We start from the raw sequence: 20341 nt of genomic DNA on the forward strand, positions 1-20341 counted from the left end.
AGTATACATATGTATGTTTTCAAAGGTCGACTCAGTTTGCTCTCAATACTTTCTACTGTGTTTTTTTAATAAGCTATTTTTATAACTGCTATAACCAGTATAAGCTCATAAACATCCAATAAGTTATTTTGAAATCTTAATGTTTTTCTTGTGCCTACATGGAAATAAGAACACTTTGTGGGATTATTTTAGTTTTTGTTTTCTGAGAAATAGGGTCTTGCTCTCTTGCCCAGGATGGAGTACAGTGGTGTGATCATAGCTCACTATATAACCTCCAACTTCTGGGCTCAAGAAGTCCTCTTGCCTCAGTGACCTGTGTAGCTAGAACTACATGCATGCCACTACACCCAGCTAATTTTTTTTTATTGTTTTTGTAAAGATGGGGTCTCCCTATGTTGCCCAGGCTAGTCTCAAACCCCTTGACTCAAGAAATCCTCCTGCCACGGCCTCCCAAAGTGCTGGAATTAACAGGCATGGGCCAGTGGGCCCAGCCATGTTATTTTGTCTTCCAATAACATTTAAAAATTTTTTGAAAACTGATTTTTAAATTTAGAAAAGCATCTTAGAGGGTAAGTTATTGTGCTGCATTGACTGGAAAAATACACAAAGTAGCTCAGAGATTAAAAGAGCTTTGTACAGTTGATATTGCTGAATGCCCATTGGATGAAAAGTTATTAAAAGGAATCATACTCAGTGGCACTTCCCAACAATTCAATAACTTGTTAAATGAAATATTTAGTTGCAAACATGAAGACAAAGTTAATATCTTGTTAGTAAAAGTGTACTTTTGCCTTACAAATGGATAAATCTATAGACATAGTTTTTGTTTTTCTTGTATCAGCACTATCATTGATCAAGATCTTTTATGTGAATGCTTGGAAATAAATACAAGTGATGATGAAATATATAAAGTGTTAAATCATTTATTTGACTCTCATAGTTTGTATTGGAAAAACTATGTTAACATTTGGACTGACTGTTTAAAGCAACAGTGGATAAAACTGCTGGTACCTTAGCACAAATCAAGTCAGGAACTTCAAACTGTACTGGTAGTCACTGTCACATACTTGAAATAAAACAAAAATGTCACTTTCATTTAAGAATGTCCTTGATAAAGTAATTAAAGTTAATTTTATTGAGTACACATATAAAAAATTCTGTGTAACTAAATGGGAAAATACACATACTTTGCTCCATTAGCAAAATATGGTTGTTGTCTTGAGGAAAAGCACTTGTACGATTGAGCTGCAAACTGAATTGGTCATTTGTTATTTTTATTTTTTTGAGACAGGATCACTCTGTCATCCAGGCTGGAGATCAGAGGCATGATCTTGGCTCACTGTAATCTCCACTTCCTGGGCTCAAGCAATTTTCCCATCTCAGCCCCCAGAGTAACTGGGACTACAGGTGCATGCCACCATGCCCAGCTATTTTTTGTATTTTTAGTAGAGATGGGGTTTCTCTACTAAGAGATGTTGGTCAGGCTGGTCTCAAACTCCTGGGGTCAAGTGATCTACCCACCTCAGCCTTCCAAAGTGCTGGGATTACAGGTGTGAACCACCACGCCTGTCCCTGAATTGGCCATTTTTTAAAATGGAATAACTTTTACACCTGAAACAATTAAAGAGAAATTATTTAGAGTTAGGCTTTTGAAAGACATTTTCTCAAAAATGAACGAAGTGAGCTTGGCGAGAAAAACATCTGATAAAACCTGTGGCTGATTATAAAATTTGAGCTGTTGAGTGAAAATTAAAATTTTCAAAACTTTGTATCTGCCACCGTGAGCTTGTCAGCTTTTCAAAACTTAAAGACTTCTGACTAGATAAATGGTGATATTGGTGAACGTGATTTAAAAAATATTTTATAATGAAATGTGTCAACATTTGGAACATCTTTATAACTCATAACTGGTTTTGTAATATTTTCCAAATGACCAATTCATGATGTTATAAAATCATGCATGGGTAAAAGGTCTATTCCAAGTATAAGACCAATGGAATTTGATACATTACAGTATGAAAAGTTCATGCAAATGGTTTAATAGTCCACATTGTAACTAACTTTTAAGAAACTATCACTTGTTGAATTTTGTTATAGTATATGAGAACAGCTACAATTACCTGAAAAGGATATTCAAATACACCTCCTTTTTCCAGCAACCTCTCTCTATGAGGTCAAATTTTCTTCATATTCTTAAACAAACCAAAACAACACATTTCTACAGAATGCAAAAGATATGGGAATCCACGTGTCTTCAATTAAGTCAGCTATTGAATAGATTTGTGAGAATATAAAATAATGTCACTCTTCTAACTATTTTTTCTGGTTTTGGAAAATATACTTTCCACAAGAATATTTATGTTAAAATGTAATGAGCTTATTATTTTTAAGTAAATAAATAATTTAAAAATGTGTTTTAATTCTCATACAGATGCTCCTTGACTTACTATGGGGTTAGGTCATAATAAACCCATTGTAAATTCAAAATATCACATGCATTTAATATATCTAATCTACCTGACATAGTTTGGATGTCCCCTCCGAATCTCCTGTTGAAATGTAATCCTCAGTGTTGGAGTTGGGGCCTGGTGGGAGGTGACTGGATCATGGAGGCAGATTCCTCATGAATGGTTTAGCACCATCCCCTTAGTGCTATCCTTGTGATAGTGAAGAATTTCTCCCAAGATCTGGCTGTTGAAAAGTGTGTGGCACTCTCCCCTTCTCTCTCTCTTGCTTCTGCTCTCATCACGTGATGTGCGCGATCCCACTTTGCCTTCCACCATGAGTGAAAGTTCCGTGAGACCTCCCAGAAGTGAGCAGATGCCAGCACAATGCTTGTACAACCTGCAGAACTGTTAGCCAATTAAACCTCTTTTCTTTATAAGTTACTCTGACTCGGGTGTTTGTAGCAATATAAGAACAGCCTAACACACAACCAAACATCATACCATATGTTAACCTAGCCTACCTTAAATGTGCTTGTGACACCTATGTTAGCCTAGAGTTGGGCAAAATCATCTGGTAACACAATACAGAGTATTGGTTGTTTAACCTCATGATCAAGTGGCTGACTGGCAGCTGTGGCTCACTGCCCCTGCTCAGCATTGTGAGAGGGTATCATACTACACATCATTAGCCCAGGAAAAGATCGAAATTTGAAATTTGAAGTATACTTTCTACTGAATGCATATCACTTTCACAGCATGGTAAAGTCACAAAGTCATGTCAAACCATTGTAAGTTGGGAGCCATTTATATAGTCTATAAACATGATGCACATAAACAAAAGTGAATTGGAGCCCTTAATATTTTTCAAGAGTGAAAAGGGTCCTGAGACAAAAAAGTTGGGAAGCCACTTCCCTATGTAGTTAAGAAACTGCCTCATTTCCAAGAAAGCAGAGTGCTAGAGACTGAACTATAGTCAGGACCACCAAGCACAGTGGAGGTGGAGGGTAATCACAATGAAACGAAGAGGATTACGTGTGAAACGCTATATTTTAAGAAATGAGACATCTAGTCCTTTCTCTCAGATGTGAGTATGCGAGAAGATTTATACTTCCAAAATGGCAGAATAGAGAATTCTCCTCTAGAACAACTAAATATCCCAAGAGAAAAGATGAATAGATATGGACAGTTAGGAATCCCCTAATGACCGAATCAAATCACCTTACATAGACTGTTACTAGTTAAAAATAAATGTCCATAAACAAAATCATCCAATCACCTTTTTATGCCTCTCTCCTAAATAAGAGTAGAGATTCAGGGATCATCAGATATTTGAGGAAAAACTTTAAAGTCAAAGCCAGGGACTAAGACAAATAAATGGGGAGAAGAGGGAAGGACAAAGAGGAAATAACAGTAATTCAGGGACCATGAAAAAAAAAAAAAAAAACAAAACTACCTACTGGAAAAGCAAAGAAAGCAACTGAATGGAGCAAAGAAAAAAAGAGGAAAGAAAAAAATATGAAAAGAAGATAAATAAAACTAAAACTGATATCCTCAGAGTCAGAAACAAGAAAACAAGCTATAAAAGGGACATTTTGAGGAATAAAAAAGAGCTTTTGGAAATCAGAATATGATAGCAACATGTAAGTTTCAACAGAAAATTAAGTGATTAAGAGGTTTATCAGAAAAGGGAGGAAAAGTAAAGAAGAGAAAATATATAAAAAGTAGAGTACTGTTTGAGGAATTCCAATATCTGACTAATAAAAATTTCAGAAGGAATAAACAAAAAAGGAAAGAATGACATTATCAAAGAAAAAATTATCAGGAAAATTTCCCTAAACTGAAGGGCACTCATTTCAGATTTATAGGATCTAACCACATACTTAGCAAACAGAATAAAAAGAGAGCCACACAAAAGATCACTAGGAACAGGGAGAAGATCTTAAAAGTATCAAGGCAGAAAAAAAGCAGGACCAAGAAAAGGACTGGAAAATTTTAAAGGTACTGGATTTCTAAATAGTAAAAGGAAAACTAGGATGAAATGGAACAAAAGCATCAAAATCTGAGGGAAATCTTTGTGCATCCAAAATATAAATCAAACTCTGCTACAGGGTCTCAACATGTTAACCTCTCATTTATCTTTTCTCAGGAAGTTCTTGGAAGAAATGCTTCACCAAAATGAGGGAGTAAACCTCAAAAAAGGGCACAAATCCAACAAATAAGAGTCAGAAAGAATCCCCAGGATAATGGTGAAGGGCACTCCCAGGACAACAGCTGTTCAGGAAACACAGCAATCAACCTGTCCAGATGGGAACAGAGGGAGGGATGGCTCCAGGAGCAGATCTCCAAAGAGAAGATGAAACCGATGGTTACCTGAGGTGTCTGCATATAGAAAGAGATTTACTACTCTGGTACAGTTTAGGGATGAATTTAGAATAGATTAATAGGAAGTTAAGCAAATAAAAAAAGAGATAGTTAATAACTCCAGGGTAAACTAAAAGTTGTGAAAGAAAGAAAATGTCATCATAGCATACCACATGTCCCTGCTGTGAATAATATTTACATAGTAATAAAAATGTAAACAATGAATCCTGACCAATATTTAAGATATAAACTATTGCAGGATGAGAAAAGTATGTAAATAAGTATGTTTGGGTGTATGAGTGGTTAGGAGGTATGAGAGCTAAATTCTCATCTTCCATAGGAGCATCAGGCTGTTATTTAGAAACACGAAAGCAGATGTCAGAAGTGGGAACACTGGGAAGGTGGCTTCTGGAGTGGGGCAATTTGGAGTGGGAAGGGAGGAGCTAGGCACTGATGATTTTTAAATTATAAACAAAAATGTATTACAAGCTCATTACCAAAAAAAAAAGGAAACTACAGAAAAGTAAAAATAAGAAAAAAGATTCCCTATACTTCCTACATCTAAGGATTAACACCCCTAACAAAATCATTTCCCATTTATGTTTGTCATATATATTTTCAAAGCAATATATTATTTCATAATAGATAAGGATATTTGTTTAGGCATAATAGGTTAGGTTCTTTATCCATATTTTATCAGAAACAATTTCAAAGTGGAAAGAATTGTATAGGGAATATCATATATCCTTTACTAGGTTCTACATTTAACAGTTCACTGTACTTGTTTTTCACAAATGTATCAGTCTATCTATCCTTCTATCCATCCATTGATCCATTTTATGTTTTGAAGCATTTCAAAATAAGTTGCAGACTTTGGTGCACTTCATCCTGAACACGTCATCAGGCATACCACTAATCAGAGTTTAATATCTATTTATGGTTCTTTTTCTTATGCAATTTTATATATAATGAGATACATGAATCTTAAGCATACCATTTGATAAATTTTGATAAATGCATACTCCTGCATAACACAAAACACTGTTTGATAGTGTTATTAAAATCTGCTATATCCTTACTGTATTTATTTTAATCTAGTCCTGTTAATTACTGAAAGAAGTGTTTTTAAATTTCCAACTATGACAGTGTATTTTTCTACTGTTGTTATTTTTTTCTTTGTATATTTTGAATCTCTGTTCTTCAATACTGTATTCTATTGCTGCTCTAAACAAATAATCACAAACAGTAGTTTAAAGCAATCCAAATTTATTCTCTTATGAACTATAAGTTAGTTCTTATTTCTAACTATAGGTTAGAAATCAAAATGGGTCTCATAGGCCTAACATCAAAGTATGTGGAAGGCTGTCTTCCTTTTGGAACTGCTCAGGAAAAATCCATATTCTTGCCTTTTCTGGCTTCTATGGGATACCCACAATTGTTGGCTCATGTTCCTCTTCCTCCATCTTTAAATCCAGCAATTGTAGGTCAAGTTCTGCTAACACTGCATTTCTCTAACCTCCTCTCTATAGTTAAACCTCACTCTGCCTCCTCTTTATGCCTTCCTCTTCCACTCTTGTGGTTACATAGGGTCCCTCTGGATATTCCAGAATAAGCTCCTTACTTTAAAGTCAGATGATTAGGAACTAATTCTATCCGCAACTTTAATTCCCCTTTGCCATATAATGTAACATATTTACAGGGTTCTAGAGATTAGAATGCAGGTATCTTTGGGGGAGGTTCGTTATTCTGCCTATCGCAGGATAATACATTTATGATTATTATGCCTTCCTGATGAATTGATCCTTGTATCACTATGAATAATCTCCTTTTCTCTGGTAATCCTCCTTTTTTGAAGCCTACTTTGCCTGACATTAATATAGACTCACCAGCTTTTTATGATAACTGCTTGCATGACATATTATTCTCATCCTTTTATTTTCAATCTGTGTCTTTATATTTAAAGCGTGTCTCTTGTAGGCAGAATATAGTTGAGTCTTCTATACCATCCAGTCTGACAATATTTGCCTTTTAATTACACTGTTTAGAACATTTACCCTTAATATAATTATTGATATAATCATGGTTCAGTCTACCATTTTGCTATTTGATTTTTTTCCCATTCATTTTTTGTTCCTCTCTTTCTCCTTTCTTGCTTTTTTTGAGGTTAATTCAGTATTTCTCAGTATTACATTTTAATTCTAATATGGCTTTTTGGCTATACTTTTGTCATTATTTTTAAAGGTACTGTTGTAGGAATATAATTTTCACCCTTGCTTATCAGTCTTCTCAGGGTAAATATTGTACCACTCATATAAAAGAACGTTGTAATACTATAATTCCATTTACTGACTCTTCCCTTTCTCATCCTTTGTGGTATTATTGCCATGTATTTTTATATCTACATATGTTATCAATCCCATAATACAATTTATATTTTTGCATGAATCATTATTTTGTAAACAAATTAGGGAAAAAGTAGTCTTTTATCTTTAGCCACAAATGTACCATTTCCAATGCTCTTCATTATTTTTTGAGATCCAAGTTTCCTTCTGGTGCTACTGTCTGTCTGAAGAATTTCCTTTAGCATTTCTTTTTTTTTTTTTTTGAGGCAGAATCTTGCTCTGTTACCCAGGCTAGAGTGCAATGACACTATCTCGGCTAACTGCAACCTCCGCCTCTCGGGTTCAAGCGATTCTCCTGCCTCAGCCTCTCGAGTAGCTGGGATTACAGGTGCCTGCCACCATCCCGGCTGATACTTGTATTTTTTAGTAGAGACAGGGTTTCACCATGTTTGTCAGACTGGTCTTGACCTCCTGACCTCAGGTGATCCACCTGTCTCAGCCTCCCAAAGTGTTGGGATTACAGGCATGAGCCACCGTGCCTGGTCTCCTTTAGTATTTCTTGCAACACAAATCTACTGGCTTTCATTGATTAAAAAAAGTCTATTTAACTTTCATTTTTGAAGAATATTTTTGCTGGATATAGAATTCTGGCTTTACTTTTTTTTCCTTTATCACTTTAAGAATATTGTTCTGTTGCATCCTGTCCTCTGTTGTTTCTGATGTCAAATAAGCCATCATTTGTGTCTTTGTTCCCTGTATATGAAGTGTTATTTTTGTCTGAATGCTTCAAAGATTTTTAAGTTATTTTTGTTCTCAGCAGTTTGAGTACAATGTGCCCTGATATAATTTTCTTTGTATTTCTCCATCTTGAATTTGCAAATTAATATTTTCCACCAAAATTGGGAGAAGTTCAGCTTTGATTTTTAAAAAATTTCTGCCACATTTTCTTTCTCCTATTCGTCTGAACTCTGTGCATGTGTTAGGCTATTTGGTTTTGGCAATGAGGTCACTGAAACTTTGTTCATTTTTTTCCATGATTTTTTCCTTTCTGTTCTTTAAGTTGTATAGTTTCTATTGCTCAGTATGCAAGTTTACTCTTTCTTCTGTGGTTTCCAGTCTCTTGTCAAGCCCATCCAATGAGTTTCCATTTCAGATATTCTTCTTTTCACCTCAAGAATTCCATTTGGTTCTTTTTTATAGTTTCCATCGCACTGCTGATATTTCTCCAGGCTGATATTTCTCAATATGGACATTTTCCCCTGAACTTGATGAATATATAATATGAATTATAATAGCTTCTTTAAAATCCTTGTCAGCTAATTCTAATATCTGGGTCATCTCAGGGTTTCTATTTATTGCTTATCCTCCTCATCATGGTCATATTTTCCTGTTTCTTTGCATGTCTGGTAATTATTTTATTGTATATAACAAAATGTGGATGATACACTATAGAGACAGAAGAATGCTGATTTTGAATCTAGCAGGAAGTTGAATGAATGACTGATCTTCTTGTTCTTGTGAAGGCATCAGTTTATGCTTTTTCTGGACAAGTCTGTTTTGGTTATACTTGAGTCTTAGAGCAAATCCTTAGTCCTGAGACAGACTTTACACCTAAAGCATAACATTTTTAGATTTCACTGGATAAAAACAAGGTGTTTATCAAGTCCCTCTAAATTTGTGACATTCAAATTCCAACCTCTGTCTCTCATGTGACAAACGGCAGCTGAAATCTCTGTTCAACTTTTTGAGACTTCCAGCTGTTTCTTTCCACTAGGTTCCTTGGAATGTCTCATGAATATATACATTTCAGGGATCAAAGATTTGAGAGAAGTTTATATGCATATTTTGTATTTTTACATTGAAGTTTCTTCTTTTTGAGAGTTCCACCCTCAATTTCCAGCCTCTGACTCCTTCTCCTTGACACTTCAAGCCAATATGAGCATGCATTTCTGTTTGAGTTCTAGTTACCTCCTGATGCATGAATTGTTAAATAACTACAGTGAAGGCTGGCATGGTGGCTCACACCTGTAATCCCAGCACTTTGGGAGGCCGAGGCAGGTGGATCACGAGGTCAGGAGATCAAGACCATCCTGGCGAACACGGTGAAATCCCGTGTCTACTACAAATACAAAAAATTAGCCTGGTGTGGTGGTGAGCTCCTGTAGTCCCAGCTACTCAGAAGGCTGAGGCAGGAAAATGGTGTGAACCTAGGAGGCGGAGCTTGCAGTGAGCCGAGATCGTGCCATTGCACCCCAGCCTAGGCAACCAAGCAAGATTAATAATAATAATAACAACAACAACAACAACAACAACTACAGTAAAAAGTCAAGTGAGAGTAGATCTCATGTAGTACTCTTCACTTCTTTTAAAGGTTGAATACCTTCCTTTGGTTTATGCCTTTTTTGGTCATATTCCAGCATTTTTTCTTTAATACTTTATATTTTATCATTGCTCTCTATATAAGGGTTATTACGATACAAGCTACTCCACTATACTTGTAATTATACTTTCATCTTAATAACTTTTTCTGGGTTTTCTAAATGGGTTGGTGGGCAGGACGAATTATTAAGTCATATGTTTTGGTCCTCAAAATATAGTAAACCCAGTAATATGCTTCCAAATCAAAATAGTCAAACTACAGAGATCTGTTTATTCATGACTTCAGACTCAGAATTTGGGCTGTTCAAGTTCCAAGCTCAACATCCCAATACTGAATTGATTCTTCTGGCCATCTATATATAGTGACAAATGACAAATTCTATGTTAGTCTCCCCCACCCTTTTTTTTCTAACAATGTCTCTTGATTTCTTTACATTATTAGGACATCTTCACCTCAGCATTTCTCATAATTGAAGAAACATGGCATTTGGCTTTAATTTTCATGAAGTCCTCCTGGCCAGAATTGCCTGGGATTCTTCCATGACTTTTCCAAGTCTTGACTGAAAACTATGGCTGGAAAGGATAAATTGTAGATTCCAGGTGCTATTTGTCCTCTAATGAATGCTGATCCTGGAGCCAAAAGAAATACAATCCCCTGCTTGCTTTTGAGGGTATTTTTGGAGTAGTTGCAAACAGTGATATTTATCTGGAGACATGGCCCATATATATATATATATGTGTGTGTGTGTGTGTGTGTGTGTGTGTGTGTGTGTGTATTTTTTAGGTAGTCAATAAATAAAATGTATTTATTAAAAATGTATTTTTGCATCATAAAAATAATACTGTGCTCACTTCATTCCATTTGTGTCAGGAAGAGTACTTGAATAGAAAATAAAAGCTTTCTCTTATCCCTCCCTGTCAGCAATAATAATTAAAGCCATACATTCTTAGCCAATAATTTTCTTATGCTGATATCATTATCTTTCTCCACAAATCCTATAAATTCTTCAAGATTCAGCCTTTATGCTACATTATCCAGATAGCCTTTTTGGTGAGGACACTGGACAGAATTTCAGTAAAGGGACATTATCTTGTTATCAAAGCAGTAGTAGTTAAGACAATAACCCTTGGAGTGAGACAGATACAACTTTAAGTCCAACATTTTCCACTTTCTGTGTAATCTTTGGATTTTCTACAATTTCATCTAAGTTATAGTAAAATAGAGATAAAAATAGTCCCTAACTCATTTGGTTGTTGTGAGGATCAGATATAATAAGGCATACAAAGTTTAAGAACAGTTCCTGGCACCTTGTTATTTTTATTGTTGTTGTTGTTGCCATTGTTATTTTTTCCCCAGAGTAAATGACTAATAAACTATTGTCTAAATAAGTACTTGGTAATTGAATAAGTGCCATTATGGTAGAAAAGAAAAACAAATAAATTACAAAGACAAGTCATAAGGAAAAAAGCAATTTTAAGTTATCATAAGTGCTATTAAAAAAGAGCTAAGAAAAAGAATGAAATGGGAGGCCTGTTTTGGATAGGATCATCAGGGAAGGCCTCTCTAGGAAATGACATGTAAGGTGAGACTTAAAATATGAAAAGGAGCTGGTCACACGAAGAGTATGGAGAACAGCATTTCAGGCAGAAGGACTAGCATATACAGAGACCCAGAGGCAGATACGCACATGGACCTGAAAGAATTGAAAGACCACTGGTGAGCTGGGACAGAATAAGGGCAGAGTGGCACCGCATGAAATCAGAAAGTAGCAGAGGCCAAACACAAAAGGCCAGTGTGGAGAGTTTGGCTTTTGGTCCAAGTGCAAAGGAGAGACACTGTGGGTTTTCAAGCAAGGGAATGACACGATCCTCAGGCTTACTCAATCCATGACTCACAAAAACAAACTGAAGAAGAATAAGAGTTTCTGAAAACATTTGGAACTTGTTTTTTAGAGAAATTAAGAGTATAAATGTAGACTAAAATATTTCCCATTATGATTTAAGTTATTGATTGCCAGCAAACAAAAACACTTTAGGTGGGGAACTTCTCTTCAGAGGGAGAAGCAATCTTTAATAAAGATTTAATCCACTTCGTTTTCTTTCACATCTGTAATGAATCCACAGGGGACAGTGTGACCCACTTCAAACAGAGGATAGACAAAAGGAGAACACATGCTAGGCAGGAAGGGTTAGAGTAACTGAGAAAGAGGCCAAGGCCTATGTGGGCCCAGAGTAAAAGCACAGTCTGAGTTGAGAGCACCACATTAGACAAGAGATGATTTGGAGGATACTGTGAAATAGATTTCTCAGAGAAAAGAAGAACAGGATTCCAGTATACAATTAGTGAGACATTGACTGTTAAGGGTTGGACCTTCTGGTACAAATGCCCTAAGGGAACTTATAGAATATTTAAATTTATTTATCAGATAATTGTATTTTTCATTATCCTGCGGTAACAGGTCTTTTCCATCGTAAGATTCTTTCTGCAGTGTTGGAGTTCATTCCCTTTCTTGAAGCTGCTTCATCTTGATATTCTTTTTTTTTTTTTTTTTTTTTTTTAAAAAAAAGCTGCTTCATTTTAGAGACTCACTTGGCAATAATTAAGACCACTGACATTAATAACAAAGTGTTTCTATTTCCCCATTATATATTGAGCAATTAAAATTATTTCCTGTCTTATACAAGGAAATTTATTCCCAAAGGAAAAGCCTATGGGAAAACAGTGGTATGCCCAGATCCCCATTACGTATTCACTGATAACAGATTATTTTAAAACGGTACATAATAGCTGAAATCTCCAAAATGCGTCAGTTGTTTTCTCAAATTTTTCTGAAAACAACCAAACAAAATTATAGTACTACGAGACAACATGTGCCATAAAAACAACTTTGGAGTTACTTTTAAATTTTTTCCTGGAGGATGAAGGATAGCTTATTGAATGTCAGTTATGAACTTGGTGACAACTAATTATCTTTCATTTCACAGCAGCTGATAATAAGTAAGAGCAAAAATGGTGAATACCTACTGTTGCCAGGTAACTGCATCTACTGTACTTCCTGCCACCTTCATGAATCTGTAAGGAATAGAAAGAAAAAAGATATTACAACGTAGATCAAACCACATCCCCCAAATCAAAAGGAAATGAACTGAGACAGATTAGACCAATCCCTAAGCAGGTATGCTTTCTGGGAGGATCCTCCACAGCCACAGTCATGGCCTAGACACAGCTATCAGAGGTCGAACTATACAGAAAGTGAAAGTAACCATACTTCCAGCTCCCCACACATCCCTCACCATCTGGAAATCAAAATCCCAATAAGGCATTCTATCTACATCTGTCTTCCCAAGCCCATGCCTGATGGCTCCCACATCAATTTCCTCATAACCAAAACTTGTCTATCCCATTTCCTATTCTCTAAGGACTCCAATCTCTGATAGGAAACCAACAGTAATATTTCCCAAGGATAACAGCACAAAAGATGCCTTTGAAAAACTTCAGGCTTTCCTAGAACGAGCATGAGAAAACCCAATTATTTATACAAGTAAAAAGCACCATCAAATATGCCCCAATGAGGGGCTGCCACACCTGTCTAAGTGTAGAAAGTTGAGCACCACAAAGAGAAATCTATCTACTTTTGGAGTAGCTAAGTAGTGAACTGAGTATTATCTGATAATCATGCTCAGCTCAAAAGGTAAACCAGACTTGGTTCCGTGCAGTTAAGCACACATCAAAGCCTTGCTAGCAGTTCCTCACCTTCTGTGTTTCTGGAAGTTCCAGGAAAATCAATAGAACATGAAGATGCATCTGGGGGCCCAAAGATGACACAGGGTCTCTCATAAATTGCATGTCTGTGAATAACTCAATTATCTACCTACCTCCTTCTCCCTATCCACATGTTCTCAGGCCATGTGCTATCATGGTTATAACCACGAGTTGAGGGAGTCAACTTGTAGTTACCAAAAGGAATATCTCAGCTCTTTAAGATATTTCTTTTATTTGGAGACCCTGGTGGGGAACTTTTCTTCAGAGGGAGAAGCAATCTTTAATAGTACTTCTTAACTGAAGAATTCTTCCTCCAGGGAGAAAGATGGTGTTTTGTCTAGAAGGCCCTGTCTCTACTTTACCCCAGCATAATATTGCAAGGCAGATGCATGTTGCTCATGCTCTGTGGGTTGCTGTGTGTGGCCTAAACAGAGGCTCTGATTTGCTGTGAGAGCAGAAGAGAATTGAGACTCTCTAGAGGAGTACATAACAGAAACATAGGGCTGGATGCCACGACTGTTGGTTAGCATTAAAGTGAAGTTTATAAAAGGAGAGGAAAAGAAGAAGGGGAAGGACACAATGAGTGTGAAAAGGGGGGAAGAAAAAGAGAAGGAAGAGGAGGAGGAGAAGGAGGACAAGGATGGAGGATGAGGAGGAGGCCACAGAAGCCATGGCTTAGCCTTTGTCTGAATGGTTTTGCCTTTCTTTCTCCAGTACCATTCAGCAGTTCTCAAGCAAGAAAGTAGAAAATGGCACATGGGAATGATCAAGGAATAGAACTGGTTTGATGAGTAGGGCCAAAATGTCAATGTGGGCTGGAGGTAATGTAACATTTACTGAGTACCTACTGAGTGCCAGCCATTCACATGTTATTTCTTATAATTCTTAAAAATGCCTGCTTGGTAAGGTGGATATTGTCAATTCCATTATAGAGATTACCAGCTTCCCTACTGGCTACAGAAGTACATCTCCTAACACTCCAAATAGCCAATTTTTGATGGAGTCATGCCAACCCTCCTAGCAGCAGTCATTGGGAAGCATGGCACAGATATCCTCTGCTTTTGAAGCCAATGGATTTCTCTTTCTCTTTACCTCATCTCCTTTCCCCAGCCTAGGACAATCTCTTTTGAGTTTGGGAGAGTAGCTCTACTCTCTTCACTATTTCTGGACCTATGCCTCTAAAATTCCTCTTCTGGAATTCAAAAGCCAGAAAGATTTGTGCAGTATTTGCCTTTCCTCCTGTCATGTGCTACCCTGTCAACAGGCACACGACCAGCTCTTGAATGGATAGAAGGAAAATGGAAAAATACAAGGAGAAAGAAAACAGATTAATATTCAAAATATTATCCCTGCCATCTATGCTGCTCTAAGCAGGGAAGATCTGATAATAATCTTAGAAGTAGGATGGCCCAAGAATGAAGAGGAAGAGATGAAATTTTGTACCTCCTTCTCAGATATTCAAAAAATTAAAAAACCTAGATAATCTTAGACACAAGTGTCATTTCAAAGAAAGAAATGTAAAAACAAGAGTTTACGTGGAATTTACTCCTCCAAAATAATTTCTAAAATCTCTGAAATAGAAATATTTTATATAGGGATGGGGCCAAGATAGCCAACTAAAAGCAGAGGTGATCAGAGGCTCCCATCAAAAGAACCAAAAAAACAAAAAAACAACAAAAGAAAACGATAACAGCGAGCCAATCCTGCACCAGCAACCAAGGTATTCAGGTTCTGTCATCAGAACTGACTAGGCAGTTGGCGTGACCCACAGAGAGGAAGGAAGAGCAGTGTGGTGCTGTAGCCCACTTGAGAGCCACACAGGGCAGGGGAGCCCCCATCCTGAGCCAGGAAAGGCAGTCAGTGAGTGTGCTACCCAGCCTGGGAAAACGTGCTTTTTTCATGGAACTGTGTAACCCATGGATTGGAAGATCCCACTTATGAGTCCACACTACTGGGGCAAGGGTCCCAACCATGGAGCTGCATAGATTCTCAACAGCCACTAAGCTAGTATCTGCTTAAGCCTGCTGAGCTCCCAGGAGGAGGGGTGACCAGCACCACAACTGTGGCTCCCTGCTGTCTAAGCTGTTTGAGCTCCTTAGGGGAGGGGTGACAGCCAATTCTGGGACCCATAGCTGCCTAACACACTAAGCTCCCCGGGTTGGGGAAGGGCAGCAGCCATCTCTATAGCTCCAGGCTGTGCTTTTCCCCTGCTGGAGCCAGGGATGATGGACGGCTTAGTCTCAAGAGGTATCCACCGCAGCCCAACACAGGGGCTGTGGTAGACTGCTGACGGAGTGCCTCTTCAGGCCTGACCTTGACTCATCCCTCCTCACTGTGTGGGGCCTCTCTGCAGGAACTCCAACAACTTTAGCCAGGGAGTCAGGGACAGAACTCTGATCTCCCTGGGCCTGAGTCCCTAGCAAGAGGGGTGGCCACAGTCTCTGCAGACCAGCAGACTTAGTCTTTCCTCCTGCTAGTTTGGGGAATCCAGGCAGCCCAGACAAGTGGGTTTCACCCAAGTGAAGCACATCCCCTTAGTCAAAGTGCTTCATTAAACAGGTTGTGCTCTCCCTGCCACCCACTGGGGTGAGACCCTCCAACAGGGTTGTCAGACACCCTATAGAGGGTGTTTCTATTGGCATCAGGTCAGTGCCCCTTGAGGTCAGAGATCCCAGAGGAAGAAGCAGGCACCCATCTTTGCTGTTCTCCAGCTTCCTCAAGTGACATCTCCAGGCATGGGAGTGAACCAGATGAATAGGGCCTGAACTGAACCCCCAGTGAACCACAGTGGCCCTACAGAAGAGGGACTTGACCACTGCAAGAAAAACAAACAGAAAGCAAAAACAATAGCATCAACAACAAAAAAAATGTATACCTGATGTAAATGACGAGTTGATGGGTGCTGACAAGTTGATGGGTGCAGCACGCCAACATGGCACAGGTATACATATATAATAAACCTGCACATTATCCACATGTACCCTAGAACTTAAAGTATAATAATAATAAAAAAAACTCATATATTAGTTGACAAAGAATTTCAATTTTTTAAAAGTAACAAATAATAATTAAAGATTTTGTGAAATATTTAGGTAAAAAAAAAAAAAAAGTCCCTACAAAAACCCCATCAAAGATCGATAGTAGACAAACTCATGAAGATGAGAAAGAACCAGCGGAAAAAAAAAAACAAAAAACTGAAAACCGAAAAGGCCAGAGCGCCTCTTCTCCTCTAAATGGGCACAGAACTGGACAGAGGATGAGATGGATGAATTGACAGAAGTAGGCTTCAGAAGGTGGATAATAACAAACTCTGCTGAGCTCAAGGAGCATGTTCTAATCCAGTGCAAAGAAGCTAAGAATCTTAATTAAAGGGTACAGGAGCTGCTAACTACAATAAGCAGTTTAGAGAGGAACATAAATAACTTGAAGGAGCTGAAAAACACAGCATGAGAACGTTGTGAAGCATACACAAGCATCAATAGCCACATCAACCAAGTAGAAGAAAGGATATCAGAGTTTGAAGACCATCTTGCTGAAAAAAGCATGCAGACAAGATTGGAGAAAAAAGAATGAAAAGGAATGAACAAAACCTCTGGGAAATATGGGACTATGTAAAAAGTCCGAACATATAACTGATTGAAGTACCTGAAAGAGATGGGGAAAATGAAACCAAGTTGGAAAACACACTTCAGGATATCATCCAGGAAAACTTCCCCAACCTAGCAAGACAGGCCAACATTCGAATTCAGAAAATACAGAGAACTCCACTAAGATAATCTACGAGAAGATCAACCCCAAGACACATAATCATCAGATTCCCCAAGGTCAAAATGAAGGAAAAAATGTTAAGGGCAGCCAGAGAGAAAGGCCAGGCCACCTACAAAGGGACTACAATCAGACTAAGAGTGGACCTCTCAGCAAAAACCCTACAAGCCAGAAAAGAGTGGGGGTCAATATTCAACATTCCTAAAGAAAATAGTTTTAAACCCAGAATTTCAAATCCAGGCAAACTAAGCTTCATAAATGAAGGAGAAATAAAATCATTTCCAGACAAGCAAATGCTGAGAGATTTTGTCATCACCAGCCTGCCTTCCAAGAGCTCCTAAATGAAGCACTAAATATGTAAAGGAAAAAACCAGTACCAGTCACTGCAAAAACAAACCAATATATAAAGACCAATGACACTATGAAGAAACTGCATCAACAAGGGTGCAAAATAACCAGATAGCATCGTGATGGCAGGATGCAATTTACACATAACAATATTAACCTTAAATGTAAATGGGCTAAATGCCCTGATAAAAGACACAGACTGGTAAACTGGATAAAGAGTCAAGACCCATCAGTGTGCTGTATTCAGGAGGCTCATTTCATGTGCAAAGACACACATAGGCTCAAAATAAAGGGATGGAGGAATATTTACCAAGCAAATGGATAGCAAAAAAAAGCAGGGGTTGCAATTCTAGTCTCTGACAAAACAGACTTTAAACCAACAGAGATCAAAAAAGACAGAAGGGCAGTACATAATGGTAAAGGAATCAATTCAATAAGAAGAGCTAACTATCCTAAATATAAATGCACCCAACACAGGAGGACCCAGATTCATAATACAAATTCTTAGAGACCTATAAAGAGACTTAGACTCCCACACAATAATAGTGGGAGACTTTAACACCCCACTGTCAATATTAGACAGATGAACGAGACAGAAAATTAACAAGGATATTCAGGACTTAAACTCAGCTCTGGATCAAGTGGACCTAATAGACATCTACAGAACTCTCCACCCCAAGTCAACCACATGGCACTTATTCTAAAATCAACCACACAATTGGAAGTAAAACACTCCTCAGCAAATGCAAAAGAATGGAAATCATAACAGTCTCTCAGACCACAGTGCAATCAAATTAGAACTCAGGATTAAGAAACTCACTCAGAAATCACAGAACCACATGGAATTTGAACAACCTGCTCCTGAATGACTCCTGAGTTGTAGAGGACTATGTGCTCGCAAAGGAGACGTTCCCGATAAGTTCTGCTCTTGCAAACAAAGCAGGGCATTCCTTCCCTGCAAACAGGGAGGACAAAGGAGCCAGCTGCAAACAGCAGGCCCTGGGGGCTGATTTATGTGTAAACATCTCGAAACTCCAGAAAATCAGGGAACGGTCAGAAAAACAATAATGTGTCTTGTGACTTGGCAACATTCCACAAACGACTGTATAAAATAAAGCAGAGTGTGTCGTTCGGGGCGGCCGCCATGTTTGTCTCGTCCTGTGTTGTCTTGTGTGTTCATTCCTTTGTTTAGGAAACACGCGGACCCCAACATCTGGCACAGCGAGCAGGGTCCGTGGCTCCACGAGAGCAAGGAACTGGAGGCGGAACACCCCAGGCAGGTAAATAAAGAAAGGGGGACCCACGGGAAAATTATGGGGAATTCTACCTCTCTGGCCTCTGAATATTTGTAGTTACTCCAGGGACTGATGTCTATAGGAGTAGAAGTAAAAGAAAAGACTTTGAAGCGATTGTTTGCCCCTGTTGAACAACATTGTTATTGGTTTCAATATCAAACCAAAGTGCAGTTAAATTGAAAGGAATAGTTACAAGTGGTTAAAGTCCTGTGTCAAGCTCATCAGTGAGGGCAAACGATGCCTCTGACTTTGTGGACTTTGTGTAGTTCCATTACTCAGGCATTAGAGTTACTTGAAACTGACTCAGAGCATGGCGATACTGCCACAGGAGGTAAGGCATCTGAAGCTTTAGAGAGGAATGATCCTAGAGAGAAACATATTTACGCCCTGGTTGCTGAGGACAAGGAATTGGAAGAAGAGCTAATGCCTCCTTCATCTGAAGGAAATTCTGATTTGCAGTGTAATTTAGAGATGTTACAACAGTTGTTAAAATTGCAAGGTGCTGCTGCTCCTGTTTCTCCTATTTCTCCGCCACGAGCCTTCCCTGTTACCTTCCCTTCTGCTCCTTTGGAAAAAGATTTCCCTTTGCCTCTACCTCCAACCTCTTTGCCTATGTCAGGTCAGGTTTTCTCTGTGCCTTTTCCTCCTGTAGGAGAAAAGAAGGAATCGAAGGAAAAGGATGATTTCGAGGAATTAAATCTATTCCCAATAACACGGGCTGCTTTCGGCCCCAGTGCTCAGTTCCCAAACGGTGGCCAGAATGTGACTTTTACAGCCCTACAATTTAAATTTTTGAAAGAAATGAAAGCTGCAACAAAAATTATTAAGAACTTTAAAGGCCAGTGGAGCTAATTTAGATGAGTATATTCGGGCTTGTGCAGGCGTTGGAGGAGCTATTTACAATACTCAATTGTTCGCTGGAGCACTTTCTAAGGCCTTACAGAGTAATTCTAAACAAGGCGTATGTTTTCAATGCGGGAAACCCGGTCATTTTAAGAAAGAATGCCCAAAAAAAGTGGGCTTCCCGACTACTAAAGAGACAAAGTTACCTTCTGGGGAGTGCAAACGATGTGGAAAAAGTCGACATTGGACAAATGAATGTCGTTCAAAAACTGATAAGAGTGGAAATTTATTGTCACCCCCCCGGGAAACGGGAACCGGGGCCCGCAGGCTTGGGGCCCCAACAATTACAATGCAGGCCTACCACAATACCTTATTATGGTACAAGTCTCACAATTTAAGTGCCTAGAAGCAGGGGAACGTATTGCACAATTGCTTTTATTGCCTTTTTTTCCTTTCCTATCTAGAGATATGTCTTGTTAAGGAGGTTTTGGTAGTACTGGGAAAACTGTTTTCTGGGAAACTTTAGTTTCTGATCAAAAACCTTTATGTTCATTGCAAATTAATGGGATACTTTTTGAGGGATTAGTCGACACAGGAGCGGATGTATCTGTTATATGCTTGGCTCAATGCCCTGATCATTGGAAAAAGAAACAAGTATCGGTTACTCTATCCGGCCTAGGTACTGCTTCTATAGTCTACCAAAGTGTCGAGCCCCTGAGCTGTGTAGGATCTGAAGGACAAGGAAAAGTGTTCTTTTATATTGTTTCCATTAATATTAACCTTTGGGGCTGTGATCTT

At 38.3% G+C, this 20341-nt stretch overlaps 1 protein-coding gene across 1 annotated transcript in view; it reads right to left on the reverse strand.

The window, feature by feature from the left end:
* The window catches only part of HPSE2 (heparanase 2 (inactive)), a 792879-nt gene that overhangs the window by 222551 nt on the left and 549987 nt on the right, over nucleotides 1–20341 (reverse strand). Inside the window, exon 6 of the mRNA XM_050805712.1 lies at nucleotides 12555–12602. Coding sequence (XP_050661669.1) covers nucleotides 12555–12602 — 48 coding nt within the window. The remainder of the gene's footprint in view (nucleotides 1–12554; nucleotides 12603–20341) is intronic.

Source organism: Macaca thibetana, chromosome 9 (genome assembly GCF_024542745.1).
Source record: "Macaca thibetana thibetana isolate TM-01 chromosome 9, ASM2454274v1, whole genome shotgun sequence".
Taxonomy (NCBI): Eukaryota; Metazoa; Chordata; class Mammalia; order Primates; family Cercopithecidae; genus Macaca; species Macaca thibetana.